This window comes from Ammodytes marinus (assembly GCF_949987685.1).
Source record: "Ammodytes marinus genome assembly, chromosome: 5".
Lineage (NCBI taxonomy): Eukaryota > Metazoa > Chordata > Actinopteri > Uranoscopiformes > Ammodytidae > Ammodytes > Ammodytes marinus.
In genome coordinates this window covers 4397379-4413032 of record NC_137234.1, presented here as the reverse complement: position 1 = coordinate 4413032, position 15654 = coordinate 4397379, and the positions used below count along the sequence as shown (strand labels likewise).

The following is a 15654-nucleotide window of genomic DNA, read 5'->3' as shown; positions in this document are numbered from 1 at the left end:
CACTGTGTAATATGACATCATCAAGAAAGTTCTACAAAGTTCTAGAATGCAACGCTCCCTGGGTAACCCCAACCCTTTTTAATAATAACAGAAGCTACAGTGGCCTTCAAGGACAAGAACAATTCAAAATTTTAAACAATGCACCTGATGACATTCCAAAAACATGGATGCCTCCATAAGACTTGCCCTCTCAATGTAGAAAATGTAATATTAATATTTGTAATTCTCCGCTCAGGAGGATAATTCAGATTATTGGCAGAGGTGATTTTACACCAATGAGGACATATTTATGAATGAGGATATTGATTTGAGCTAATACATTACTTAAAATGTTACACAGTGTCCCTTTAACTGTCCGTACTGTGTCTGCGCTAAAAAAAAATCCTGTGGGGCCCACCATAGCTAGCAAATTTTTTTAATTTCGCAGTTTTTAGAAATGTTGAATCTGCCAAAAATCTACAACTTTACAGAAACCGTTTTCCGAATCTTACCTGATCTGTAGAAATCAGCTACAGACCACATTTCTTTCTGCATCACTTCACAAACACAACCATCTTTTATTTATATTTTTTTTTTGTGAAAAAACGCTTTATTCTGAAAAGATGAACTTGAACATATAAAAGCAGTTCCTGTCTGTCGGTGGGTTGAATGATGTAGATGAGTTCCTGTTCCTCAGACTAAAAGCTTCTTCTTCACGGGAACCATGAAGCTCAAAACAAACTTTTGCTGTCGTCACATGTAGAAAAAATAAAAACCTCACAGAGGAAAGAAACAATGGCCGACTCTACAGACAGAGACTAAATTCAATCAACATTCGGTAGCTTCTCTCTTTTGGCTGCATTTAAGAATCGTCCTTGCCTACCTACTTCCGCTCATTTTTCATTTCCCTTCAGTAGTCAGTCTGGGTCCGTCGCGGTTCTTTTTCCGGTAGATTTTGTACCGGTCCAATCAGCGAACAGAAGAGGGAGTGGCTGAGAACAATGACGTTGAGGTTGTGCGCCAGTTTCAGTTGAAGTCCGAAAACCGGCGCATGACATACTGTACATCACGACCAAACGTTATGCGATTGGTTGGCAGATCCAGAGTGGCACTGGGCAGATCCAATAGTTTTTAAACTTCAACAAACACCGACCCGCCTTCAAGTGAGTTAACGTTTGTCAATTGAGCGATTCCAGACCTTCTGTACAAATGAAATGAAGTACGATGGTCTGATAGAAACCAGGCTACGCGACAGAGGCTGCGTTGTCCTTACGAGCGGTTCCTGGTGAAACAGTCATGCACAAACTTTTTGAAGAAGTTCCTGAACTCGGTGTTAAAGACGGTGTATATTATGGGGTTGAGAGCGCTGTTCATGTAGCCGAGCCACGTCACGATGCTCATGAGCGCGCCGGGGATGTAGCAGTCCCGGCAGCGAGCTCGCAGTGTGTGGAGGACGAAGAACGGAGTCCAGCAGAACAGGAAGGCGCCTGTAATAGAGAGAGTAGAAGAAGAAGAATTACAATAGATTAGAATTAGATAAGAGACAATAGATTTACAGAAAACTTGAGGTCTGTCTGCTGCAACTCTCAGCTCTTTTAAATCAAATCTGAAGACTTTTCTGTTTCCTTTTTTTTCTTTTTTTTTAAAGATATTTCTTTGGCATTTTTATGCTTTATTGATAGTGTAGAGACAGAGTTGAAATGGGGCAGAGAGGGGAGTGACATGCAGAGAACGACCGCGGGCTGGAATCGAACCCGGGTCTGCAGATGGCAGAGGCCCATGGGGGGGGGGACGCCCTACCAACTGAGCTAAGGGCGCCCCTGTTTCCCTTTTAACCTTTTTTTATTTATGTTTTATTCCATTTTTTTAAATGTTATTCAAATTTTTCATTCGCTTTTAATCTTGCCCCTGTAAAGCACTTTGAATGGCCTTGTGTCTGAATTGTGCTATAGAAATAAACTTGCCTTGCTTTGCTTACAGTATATCACATTCACAGTATTAACCAAACTAAACCGGTTTCACAGTATGTTACGGTATTTATTTATTTTTGCATGATCGGGATGAGCGTGCACCTGCAATAGAGAGAGTAGAAGAAGAATTATATTAGGTTCAAGTTAGTGCTGGGCGGTGTAACAAGAAACTTAATAGTATCACATTATTAACCCAATTAAATCACGGTAATAATAATAATAATAATAATAATAATAATAATAATAATAATAATAATTTATATAGTATTTACCCAAAATGCTTATTGAAAAAAAAAAAATCTAGAGAGTGAATTTCTCGTGCAGATTGGTTTATAACGACTTATTCTACACTGCCCGGCCAAAAAAACCTAATCAAAATGTGCTACAGTGAATGGATGCTGTAATCAAAACTAACGATGGACCATCTAAACATTTGAGTGTGTGATTCTTTTTGGCAGGGCAGTGTACTATCAGGAGGAATACAAAATAAAGCCCTTTGCAGCCGATACACAAGGTTTCTAAATGAACAGGATGCTGGAGCACGGTGCATCAATTTAGCACAGAACAGATCAAGATTAATTAAGGGCAGTGTCCTGTCCACCTATTGTTTTTTTCGGCTGAAAGGGTGCATATCGCCACGTATCGTAGTGGAGTGGGACATACTTCGGTCAATACATCCATCCCCCTCCCATGCTAGTTACTGGGACAAGACAGTAGTACAATTAGTGACGGCCTAGTGGAGCTATTGGCCGTAGTGCCACTAAACTGTCCGTACTGTGAATGTAAGTGAGTCAGATTAGCCAATGAGGCAGAGCTTCACCTGCTTACCATCTTACTGACTTACCCTCCGACCTAACAATCTACCTACAAGCCTGACTGACCTACAAGTCTAGAAACCTGCTTTAAAGGTGCAGTCAGTGATTCTGCAGAACCCTTGTTGACAAAATCACTTTTTTGTCGAAATCAGTGAATATCTCCTCAAGATCCGCTATATGTACATGCTGTAAAATGTGTGCGCTGAAAAATTAATCTGGTGTTGATACTCAGCTTTGGCTCTGTAAATGGGATATGTAAACAAAGAGCATGTAAACAAACGGGGCCCACTGTAGCTCGCAACATGCCCGTTTACAGAGCCTAGGCTGTGTATTAACACTGGTTTTTTTTTCTGCTCACACACAGTACGGACAGTTAGCAGAATCGTGAAGAGATAGTCGCTGATTTCGACAAAAAAAAAAAATTCTCAACACAAACATTCTCAAGAATCGCTTACTCCACCTTTAAATGCCCTTTTCTACCATCTCCAAATCTACCCAGACACACACCTAGTGTTTTTCTCTAGTTATCACCCCACCAACTCCCTTACAGAACTGTTTATTTACCAACCAACAGAGTGGTGAACTTCAAATGTACGCAATCAACTCTCGACTGTTTCACACACGTACCGTAGGGGGCATCTCGGACAATTTCAGACACTTCAAAATCATCTAAAAAACACGCAATTTACTTTTTCTCTAGTCATCAACCCCACCAAATCCCTTACAGAACTGTTTATTTACCAACCAACAGAGCGCTGAACTTCTAATAGAAGACCCACACCCAAGTAGCTACAGGTTTGGACGGTCTATTTGCGAGTGTTTATATTGTTTTGCCATATTCTCAGGAGCCTCCACCTGAACTTTAAGTTGATACATACACCTAAGTTTTTCTCTCACCATCACCCCACCTACTCCCTTACAGAGAACTATTTATTTAGTGCTGAACTTCTGTTTCAACTATTTTTTATTGAAAGCATTTGTGCATATCTCTTGACATTCATACGCAATAAGGAACTGCTTCAATTTCAATTTTACATTTTTTTTACAAGCATAATACAAAAGCTTTACCTTTTGTATTATGCTTGTAAAAAGTGTAAAATTGAATTGAAAGAGGGAAGAAAAAAAACAAGAACACAAAAAGGCAAAAAGATAAATAAATTAAACTACCCATCTTCCCACCCCCCTTAACTTAACCATCCGGGCCTACGTGTGATTTTTATATGTATGTTCAAATTGTTTGTTGATGAGTCTTTATATTGTCTTGCCATATTCTCCACCTGAACTTTAAGTTGAGCTAATGAGGCAGGGATGCGTGAGAGCGCCCTGCACACCGACTCGAGCCCTGAATAATAATTGGATTGAATAGATTAAGGGGCCTCGGAGATTAGCTGCTGTGTGCCAAAGGGAAGCACTTCTACGCATTAGGAGCAACACCACAGGCTATTAATAGTCCGACCTTTTCCAAATGATGCGTTAGTGCCTCTGAACGGGACATCACAGGTGGACATGAGGCCTTCAAGTACCTGCAATGGGCCCATTATATCAGTATTTATGTAAGGCTAGGGATCAGTGCATGGGTCACTTTTTTGTGCTAAATCGTTTGTAACTCTAAAGTGATGTTGTAATAGCTCAAGAGAAGTACAGAGTCAAAACTTCAGCAGCACTTCCTGATGGAGGCTACAAGCTGAAACAAATTGGTCTTTCAATTAGTGCAGAGCTATCATGCATTACGTCGTTTTTTACTTGTTTTTTAATACCATATCTATAATATTTTGAGGTAATTTAAAAAAAAATTTAAAAAAAAATTAGGCCTCCATTGACCAAAACGTCTTCTCAGGGGTGGGGCTTAGCTGACCATTCGTCCAATCATAATACAACTCTGGGGAAATCTGCTGAGCATGTGGTAGCATGTCTCCTAAAGCTTTATTAAGTCCAACTCATAGGGGGCGCCACAAATGCCAAAACCAAGCAGAAAAGGCAATGTTTGAAAAGGCCACGTCCCTCGCCCCATAAGTCTGATTAGCTTGCATCTGGTCGTGAGTGTTTAGTGTGGAAATCAGCAGCTTTTTTTTGTGATTCCTACCCACAATCCACTGCAAGTTAGTTTCCTCATATTGATGGGAGCATCTGAGTGAAAACAACCAGCGATGCGACGGATATATAAGCAAGAGGCAAGTTCAAGGTGCGATGTTAGGATGAAATAAATAAGTAATAGTATATCCCATTTGTATTCCTACTGCATGCTTTCTACAACTCTTTTATGATCAGCTGTAGTGTGTAGAAAAGTAAGAATAAAGAGTATGAGATTTGGAACGCAGGTGCACATTATTCAGGAAGTGAACTCAAATTCAATTCAAATTCAATTTCAAAAAGGGCTTTATTGGCATCAAAGTTTTGAAAAACAATATTGCCAAAGCAAAACATGAAATATAATTCAATAAGTCCAAATATTCAAACAAAACACGATAATATGAACGATATATACATTATGAACATTAGGCTATATTAGTTAGGCCTTTTTACAGTGAGTGTGTGTGTGTGTGTGCGCGTGTGTGTGTGCGTGTGTTTGTGTGCATGTGTGTGTGAACTCACCCACAACTACCGGCAGCACCTTCATAGCTTTCCTCTCGCGGTTGTTGATCTTAGCCGTTGACCTCCGGCGCTGGTTGGGGTTGTACTTGATCTCCGTGAAGCTAACGGTCCTTACCACGGGGCCGTCTCTAAACTCCGGGGAGCACTGCTGAGGCCGGTCCGGGAGCTGGAAACTGACCTCCTCCGACTTGTCCCCCATACATTCGTTCTCGATGATCGGAGGTAGCGGTGGAGGTAACGACGCTAACGGTGGTAGCGACGCCGCGGCTTCTTGTAGCTTACGGCAGGCCTGGATGCTACTTTTCAGCTTGGCTTTGCGGGCCTCCTCCCAACGTCTCAACCCGCGAAACATGCCGCAGTAAAGCAGCACCATGATGGGACAGGGGATGAAGAAGGAACACACGGAGGAGTAGAGCACGTAGTCGTCGTTCTCCAGCTTGCACTCGGTGGGGTCGCGGTTCGGGACGTTGTTGATGCCGAACATGACGGGCGACGCGACGGCTAGCGCTAGGATCCATGTGGCGGAAAGCAGAACCGTCTGACGCAGGTCCACGTGTTTACGGTTGTAGTTCAGAGGGATCAACACCGCGATGAACCTGAGAGAGAGAGAGAGGGAGAAAGAGAAAGAGAGAGAGAGAGAGAGAGAGAGAGAGAGACATTACCATCTGCTGCACCAGATTTTCTTTTGGCATTTTTGTTTTATTAGACAGATTTTGGAGAGACAGCAACGAGAGAGAGAGAGGGGGGAGATAGTTAGAGAGGGAGAGAAAGAGAGAGAGAGAAAGAGAGAGAGAGGGACAGAGAGAGAGGGAAAGAGAGAGAGAGAGACATTTCAAAATCTGCTGCAACTGAAATGTATCATTCTGTTTTGTTCCACCTCCCCCTTTCCGAAAACCTGTGATCAAAAACACCAGTCAGAAGCCACGCCCCCATCGCCAAACTAACTTACAACTACCTCCATCTTTGATAAGCCACACCCCCCCCAGAACCAGACAGGCTCTAAAACAGAGCGTTTCAGACATAGGCTGAAAAAAGGACATTCAGCAATTAGCACTGTGAGAAATATAAAGGGTTTTGTGGAAAAATATAAAACTAAATCTTATCAGTACATCCTTGACTCAGAGTGGGCATTTGTGCAAAGTTTGAAGAAAATCCCTCTAAGCGTTCTTGAGATAATGCGTTAACAAGAATGGCCCGGACTAAAGGATAGATAGATAGATAGACAACCAGAACAGATCTGGCCTATTATATATGCCTTTCGCCTGCGTGGAGGCATAATGATTCTTGGCTTTTATTCAGCACTTAGTAATGTCTGCAGGTATTCCCCTCAGCTCCAATCACCTTCACCAGTAAAGTAGAGCAGTGTGTGTGTGTGTGTGTGTGTGTGTGTGTGTGTGTGTGTGTGTGTGTGTGTGTGTGTGTGTGTGTCGCCTGAGAGGTGAAACTCGGGGCAGAGAAAAAGCCCATTAAGCAACGCTGCTCCTTAAGCTTGTTGCAGAGAGAGAGAGAGAGTTATTAATAACAGACGGAGACTCCGATTAGAGAATCAACTCTAGTGGAACTAACTGGACGTTGGAGGAAAATGTTCACAGAGGTTTTAGTTTTAAGATCCACCTGCAGATATACAGCTCTGGAAAAAATTAAGAGACCAGTCTGGATTTTTCTTCAATCTTCATCTCTACATTACTTATTGAAAATGGTCTTAATGACAAAAAAGGTATTGGAATTTGGTAGAAGTGTTGTCAGTAGTTTATATTATAAAACCAAAATGTTCATTCTACTCAAACATTTGCCTATAAACAGTAAAACGAGAGACACTGAACATTTGGAGTGGTCTCTTCATTTTTTTCCGGGGCTGTAAAACTGAGTCGGATGAAAACAAGATACAGAAAAGTAGGGAAGCCTAGAAGGACTTGTTTGCAATTAGTTCATTTTCTTGTGATCTTAAAGGTGCTACGAGGAACTTTTAAACATTTCTGAAACAGTCTATTTTTTCCTCTGATGATCATAAATTACATGTAACAGCAAACAAGACCATCAGTGCAAAAAACGGTATTTTTCGTTTTTATTAATGCCTTCTTCATGGGTACACTCACCCACGAATTATAGCTGGCGTATAAATGTGCAAACAAATTAGGAATCAGTTCATCATAGCCTGAGAAAAGGTGTTCTCGCTGTCTAACCTCACATTTTCCCATGCGTGACATCACACTTGGTAAAATATAGGGTTAGGATTAACAGGACAGCTGGGCCAAGGGAAGACTGAGGGAAGAAAAACCTCATTCATTATATTTATAATAGCGATTTTATAATGATAGAATGCCGGTTCCATATGGGTGAAGTATTCCTTTAATTAATTATCTTGTTATCTCGAGATTATGCAATAATGAATCCACTATAGGAAAAGGTTTTACCATTGGTATCAATCGTCTCATAACTCTCTGCAAGAAACACATAATTGTATTTCCCCACATGTCAAAATACAGCTTTGATCAAGAGCAGGAGCCCAAACATGTGATGAGGATAAAGATTGACCTCAATAAATCTGCCCCCCCCCCAAAGGCCCCTCCAGGGCTGCATATCCTGTTCAGTTACTGATCCATGAATGACAGCGGGTCATCAGTTAGGTGTGCTGTGTCTGACCTTATCTTGGTTTGCTTCCATAACCTGTCTTCTCTCATGTCTATCTCTGCAGTGTCTCGCCTTAAAGGTGCAGTCAGTGATTCTGGAGAACGCTTGTTGTCAAAATACATTTTCTGTCAAAATCAGTGAATATCTCCTCACAACTGGCTGCCTACCTGTCTGCACTGTGTGTGGGCTTGAAACAAAATCTGGTGATAATACACAACTTACAGTAAACTGGCATGTAAATAAAGGAGTTCCACTGTAATAATATTATTATTATTAATAATAATAATAATAATAATAATAATAATAATAATAATAATAATAATAATAATAATAATAATAATAATAATAATAATACATTTTATTTATATAGCGCTTTTCTAGCACTCAAAGCGCTTTACATAGGAGTTATCAACATGCATGTATACAGAGCTATAGTCTTTGTATTAACACTGGATTTATTTCAGTGCACACACAGTACGGACAGGTAGCGGATCATGAGGAGATATTCACTGATTTCAACATAAAGTGATTCTGACAACAAGCATTCTGAATCTCCAGAATCACTGACTCCTCCTTTAAACCTGCAGTGTGTAGAATTTTGGGTTTTATTTCCTAGCAGACTTTGTAGAAAGTAATTATAATATACATAAGTATGTTTAATTTAGTGCATAATAGCTGAAATTTTTTTTTAGAATGATTATTTTTTCCCTTAGAAAGGGTCTCATATATGTCCATATTTCTCCATTCCTTGGACCAAAGCATTGGCGCCGCCATGTTGGAAGCGTCATAGTTGGAATGTCATCAGGTGCATTGTTTATAATTTAGAATTGTTCTTGTCCTTGAAGGCCACTGTAGCTTCTGTTATTATTCAAAAGGGGTGGAGTTACCCAGGGAGCGTTGCATTCTAGAATTTTCTAGAACTTTCTTGATGATGTCATATTACACACTGCACCTTTAATGTAAAAAAAAAACCTGTTCTGTTAAATTATTCAGACAAAAAACCTCAACCTGCTGCTTCAAAAATCCCCCGGTCATCACCATCCGTCCCCGTTAGCTTCACTGGCTCCATCCGTCTCAGCTAATCATATTTCCAGGAGCCATACATCAGGTTTGAGGGACAGCTCCGAGGGTTTTCAGCTCAGTTGACACACACACACACACACACACGCACACGCACACGCACACGCACACGCACACGCACACACACACACACATACACGCACACACACACACACACACACACACACACAGGAAACACTTTTCATCCTTCAACATCAGCCCCAGAGTTCAGATAATCTCATTTTTTTGTCAACCTAACGACGCTGGCACTCTATCACTGAAGACACATCCTCCATTTTGAGCCTTTAATGCTTTAAGGTGGGCCAACCTCTCAAATTTTTCTTATTTTGTAGGTTTTTTTACAGGAATACAGCGAAATGGTGATCGTCGTTTTTCTACATTAGATCAAATGTTGTGGTTACCGACCAGGGCTGCCCATGAGGGGAGAAAGTTGGGAAAGCTTTCTAGGGCCCAGCAACCATAACCTAAAGCTATAGTGCGTAACTTCTGTCACCCCCAATGAAGAATTCTGAGTAATAACAACAACACTGTCAAAGCATCTACATGAGGTAAAGCCTTCAGTGATCGCACATGAATTTTATACCTTCTGCTCTACGTCCAGGTTTTTTTCTTAGCAGTAGAACAGACAACTGAAACATTTCTTGGGCGCTTCTTGGGATTTTTCTGAGCTCCTGCGCTAGTGTCGGGGGGGTGACACCATTTTGTAAACGCTGCCATACTGAGAAGTACAGAGAGAGTTTTGTGGAGCTGATCAATCAATCAATCAACATTGTGTCAACTCGTTTGGTCGATGGCTTGAATATAACCGATATTCATTGTTATGAAAAAGTTACAAACTATAGCTTTAACAATACAAACACTTTGTCTACTTGAGTAGGGGAGAACGGGGTAATTTGTCACATGGGTTATATCTCGCCACCAGAGCGCGCTAGCTCTGAAATGTTGATATAAAAAAGGTCCAGAATTGGGATCAGAGGTCACATACATAGACTTCCTTGGAGGAAGACAGCTGCATTTCAGGTGAGAGGATGTTTTGTGTTTTTCATGTCAAATTCAAAATATTTTGCTTCTCAGTATTTTTCTTCTAGGCTTTTACACAATGGGTTTATAACAAAACACTTGTTACCCTCAGAAAGTGTGAAGGGTAAACTATAGTTTAGATTGTGGTTAGCAAGCTAATTAGTTGTCAGATGGTTGTTGGCCTTGATGCTAGCAAGAAATTCAAGTTGGGGTTGGTCGTCAAATTTTTTGGGGGGTTGGTTGTCACATGTTATCTCAAGGCTGCAGCCAGAAAAGGAACCCAATAACGAAAGAAATTGTCAAGCTGTATCCTCACTGACACCCCAGAGAAGGAAAGAATAGAGCAGGAAAAGGCAGCTAGCAAGCAAAAGAAAAAAGGGCAACAAAATCAAAACAACCCAGTGCATCCCAAACTAGACCAGCTGCCAAGGCTACAGAACGTTATGTAGGCCTATTTGTCAACTTGACAATGCAATTAAACATTCAAATTTGGTTCTGCCTCCTTGCCTTCTTTTTAAGATTTTTCCCATTAAGATAACATTGTGACAAACAACCCCATAGTGTGTGACAACCGACCCCTTGATGGGGTTGGTTGTCACAATGTGTCAGAGTGTCTTTGATGGTAAATTACTTCTTCATTACAATAAGTTGGAAAAAAAGAGAGACACACATTTCTAGCCAACACCTTAAGCTTCAATTTAATGTAGGAATGGCTATTGACAGATGTTGTGGTGATGAGCAATTCTCACTAGAGTAAAAAGTGTGCCTACTTACCCCGTTCTCCCCTACAATATGTCCTTTTTATTATTTTTTTTTTTTTAAGATTATTTTTTGGCATTTTCAAGCTTTATTAGATAGTACAGAGTTGAAATGGGGAGACAGAGAGAGAGAGAGAGAGGGGGGATGACATGCAGTAAAGGTCCACGGGTCGGGTTCGAACCCGCGACCACTGCAACGAAGGCCGGAGCCAATATGGTACGCGCTCTATCCACTACACCACTGGAGCGCTCCTATCCTTTTCATTCTTAAAAACCTGAAAATGGTATTAGTTGGGTTTTCCCCTTTTTGTAACCTTTGCAAGTAAAGTCAAAAGATCAACAAAACAAACGTTCTATATGTACCGATGAGCAAGCTAACCTATAGCTGACGTGAACTTTACTTCTCAGCGGTAGCAGGATCTGGACATAAATTGGGATGCCACAGAGAAAAGAAAGGAGTAATAAAATAAGGTAAATGGCAAGGACTTCACACCCCAATAACAATGGTATAAATCATTACTTTGACCGGATCTTTTCAGGGGCACAGCCAATTAATTTGAATTAAAAGATAGATAGATAGATAGATAGATAGATAGATAGATAGATAGATAGATAGATAGATAGATAGATAGATAGATAGATAGATAGATAGATAGATAGATAGATAGATAGATAGATAGATAGATAGATAGATAGATAGATAGATAGATAGACGGACGGACGGACGGACGGACGGACGGACGGACGGACGGACAGACAGACAGACAGACAGGGGCCCAGCCAATGATGTGTGTGGGCAGATACAGTCTGACCTTGACGCCCTCCCAGTGAGATAGGAATGCCCACGGTTACGTTTTGATTAATAAGCAGTTTGGCGCGCTACCAGAGGGCATATTAAAACTCATGTTATGAGACAGAGCCTGTGAGTTATGGTCGACCTTTGACCCCTTTCATTTTAATTAAAGGCTAAAGGGTTTCCTGTGATACTCTGCAGGGGTTTCAGGTTGGGTGTTTTGGCTTTATCTGAATTATTTACACCTGCTCAATGCAGCTGGAGAAAAATTCATCGCAATGAAAATGTCTTTCGACAGGGTCTTTTGGCTCAGTTGGTAGGGCGTCCCCCCCATGGGCCTCGGCCAGCAGCGGACCCGGGTTCGATTCCAGCCCGCGGTCGTTCTCTGCATGTCACTCCCCTCTCTGCCCCATTTCAACTCTGTCTCTACACTATCAATAAAGCATAAAAATGCCCAAAAAAATCTTTAGAAAAAAAAAATCTTTCGCCGATACTTGTTTAAGCCTTGAGGTGAGATACTTCAGTTGAATAGGATAATAATGTCAACTTATAGATATCAACAGTTATTTTTTGTATTACAACTTTTTTTTTTTTAAATGTCCACTTCGCGTCGGACCGAACAACGCCCCTTAACAGTGGTACAATGAGCACATTCCACAGCCTGTCGTGAACTATTGCTTAAATCTTAAGGCATGATAAACAAGAAAACAGCTCTGGTGAAAAATTCCGTACAGTTGGGACCAGATTAAGGTTTTCTTCTGGGCTAAACTAAAGAATGCAGTCTGCAGTCGCTTATTCAACCACTGACATTTTAAAGCCAGTGATTCCCTCGTTTCCTCTTGCAACACCTTACCATGGCGCGCACACACACACACACACACACCGCACGCACAAACACACACATACACACACACACACACAACACAAGCACGCACGCACGCACGCACGCACACACACACAAACACACACCGCACGCACACTGCACGCACAAACACACACATACACACACCGCACGCACGCGCACACACACACACAAACACACATGTCGCAAGGAAGGATTTCTGTGAGATTTGCTGCTTATCTTTTTCACCTTCCGACACATATCAAACCAAAGCGTACAGGGACCTTCAATCCGTCTGCTCCGAAGGTCAGGAACTAAACTGGGGAAAAGGTGTTGACGTTTTGCCATTTGCTAAGTTCGTCAAAGTGTCGTTGATCCTTTTTAAGAGACTGCTGAATGACTTGGAGGCAAACACATCTGGCTGGCACACAGACAGACAGACAGACAGACAGACAGACAGACAGACAGACAGACACACACTCAACTCCCAGATATACAGACAGTCAGACAGACAGACAGACACACACACACACTCAACTCCCAGATATACAGACAGTCAGACAGACACACACCCAGACAGACACAGACACACACACACACACACACACACACACACACACACACACACACACACACACACACACACACACACACACACACACACACACACACACACACACACACACACACACACACACACACACAGTACCTGTCTACGCTGATGGCGCAGAGGTTGAAGATGGATGCGGTGCACAGCATGACGTCCATGGTCATCAGTCCGTCACAGAGCGTCATGCCGAGAGTCCACACGCCGTCCTGGAACTGAAGCAGATTAACACGTTATCAGAACTTAATTATTTTATTAATTTAATTTATTTAACCTTTATTAATACTCAAGATGTCATTGAGGTGTGACCCTCCTTTGCAATGATGTCGGGAAACAAAAACAACAATACATACACAATATACATGTAATATCAAATACACAACAAGCTGGTAAAGAGAAACATGTTAGACAGAGCAGTCGAGCGGCTGCAAATACAATGTAATTGGTAAAAGTACAGTACGGCCTAATTAAAACAGGTGCAGTTCAAGAACATATAAACTGTATTGTATTAAAGGTAGAGTCTGCGATTCTGGAGAACGCTTGTTGTCAAAATCACTCAATCTGTGAATTTCTCCTCACGATTTGACACATGTCTGTATACCATGTGTAAGAAAGAATCAGGTGATAATACACAGCCCAGGCTCTGTTAAACGGGCATGTTACTAGATTTGGTGCCCCCCTTTGTAAACCCTTTGTTTACATACCAGTTTACAGAGCCTAGACTGTGTATTTACGCCAGATTATATTATAGTGCACACACACAGGTAATGGATCATGAGGAGATATCCATGGATTTTCCCAAAAAAGCGTTCTCCAGAATCACTGACTCCACCTTTAACTCTACACACACACACACACACACACACGCACGCACACACACACACACACACACACACACACACACACACACACACGCGCACGCACGCACACACACACACACACACAGACACATACATTTTTGGGATACAAATTATTAACAAAAAACAAAACAAAGTGAGAATACGTTCAAAAATAAATGAAAAAGTTCATCCCGTTTGAATACAGTACAAATTAGAAGGAAGGGATGTGTTTTCAAATTTCCATTTTTTTCTGTGGGAACTAGATTTCGTCCCCCATAATATCGACTACATGGTCACGACCTAGAGGAAGTACTTTTTGTTTTGTTTTTTTAAAGGGACACTGACTGTGTTAACATGTTTAGTTTTCATGGACCAACTCAAAACAAAGACAAAAAGGTGTGAGTGGAGAAGACAAAAGATTGAACACCAACCATCAAAAATAGTTTTCATTGTTTTGCCAATAGCCATTGTTGTGGGGGGGGGGCCCCCTCAGCTTGACCCCTGTCCTCAACAGGAATGTAACCAGCCACCATAGACAAAGAGTGACTGTGAGGATGACCGGTTCACTACACTGTGTGCACAATTATTAGGCAAGTGAGGATTTTGGCCATATCATAATTTGTATGCATATTTCCCAACTTCAAGCTGTATAAACCTAAGTGCTTATTGGATTGAAGCATGCCAGGTGATGTGTATTTGTGTAATGAGTTAAGGTGTGGCCTAAGGAGATCAACACTCTATATCAAGGTGTGCATACGTATCAGGCAGTTTCTCTTTCTCAGGCAAAATGGGCCAAAAAAGAGATTTAACCGACTCTGAAAAGTCAAAAATTGTAAAAAGTATTTCAGAGGGATACAGCACTCTTGAAATTGCTAAGATATTGGGGCTTGACCACAGAACCATAAAACGTTTTGTTGCAAATAGCCAACAAGGTCGCAAGAAACGTATTGAGAAAAAAAGACGCAAATTAACTGCCAAAGTTTTGAGAAGAATCAAACGTGAAGCTACCAGGAACCCATTATCCTCCAGTGCTGCCATATTCCAGAACTGCAACCTACCCGGAGTGCTCAGAAGTACAAGGTGTTCAGTGCTTAGAGACATGGCCAAGGTAAGGAAGGCTGAAACCCGACCACCACTGAACAAAACACACAAGTTGAAACGTCAAGACTGGGCCAAGAAATATCTGAAGACAGATTTTTATGATCACATTTTATTCGGACTCATCAGTCCATAAGGTGTTATGGACTGATGAGATGAGAGTGACTCTTGATGGACCAGATGGATGGGCCCATGGCTGGATCAGTAACGGACACAGAGCTCCACTTCGACTCAGACGCCAGCAAGGTGGAGGTGGGATACTGGTATGGGCTGGTATTATTAAAGATGAGCTAGTTGGACCTTTTCGGGTTGAAGATGGCCTCAAAATCAACTCCCAAACCTACTGCCAGTTTCTAGAAGATACTTTCTTCAAGCAGTGGTACAGGAAAAAGTCTGCATCTTTCAAGAAGACCATGATTTTTATGCAGGACAATGCTCCATTACATGCATCAAAGTACTCAATTGCATGGCTAGCCAGTAAAGGCCTTAAGGATGAAAATGAAATGCGTTAATTAAAACGTTTTCACATAAATTTATCGGCACAAGTCTTAGGTCATGCCTTGGGTTTCATCCAACAGCAGTTTCAACTCAAATTGAAACCATTAGTGATGATATATCCTGAGATAAAACT

General features: G+C 41.4%; 2 protein-coding genes across 2 annotated transcripts in view; both read right to left on the bottom strand.

The window, feature by feature from the left end:
• Window positions 1–15654, bottom strand: part of aass (aminoadipate-semialdehyde synthase) — a 519315-nt gene that overhangs the window by 155228 nt on the left and 348433 nt on the right. The window lies entirely within an intron of this gene.
• drd4a (dopamine receptor D4a) overlaps window positions 1249–15654 on the bottom strand; it is a gene marked incomplete at both ends in the record, with an annotated part of 17173 nt that continues 2767 nt past the window's right edge. Inside the window, 3 exons of the mRNA XM_080028502.1 lie at window positions 1249–1466; window positions 5357–5952; window positions 13189–13301. Of these exons, the coding sequence (XP_079884628.1) occupies window positions 1249–1466; window positions 5357–5952; window positions 13189–13301 (927 nt within the window). The remainder of the gene's footprint in view (window positions 1467–5356; window positions 5953–13188; window positions 13302–15654) is intronic.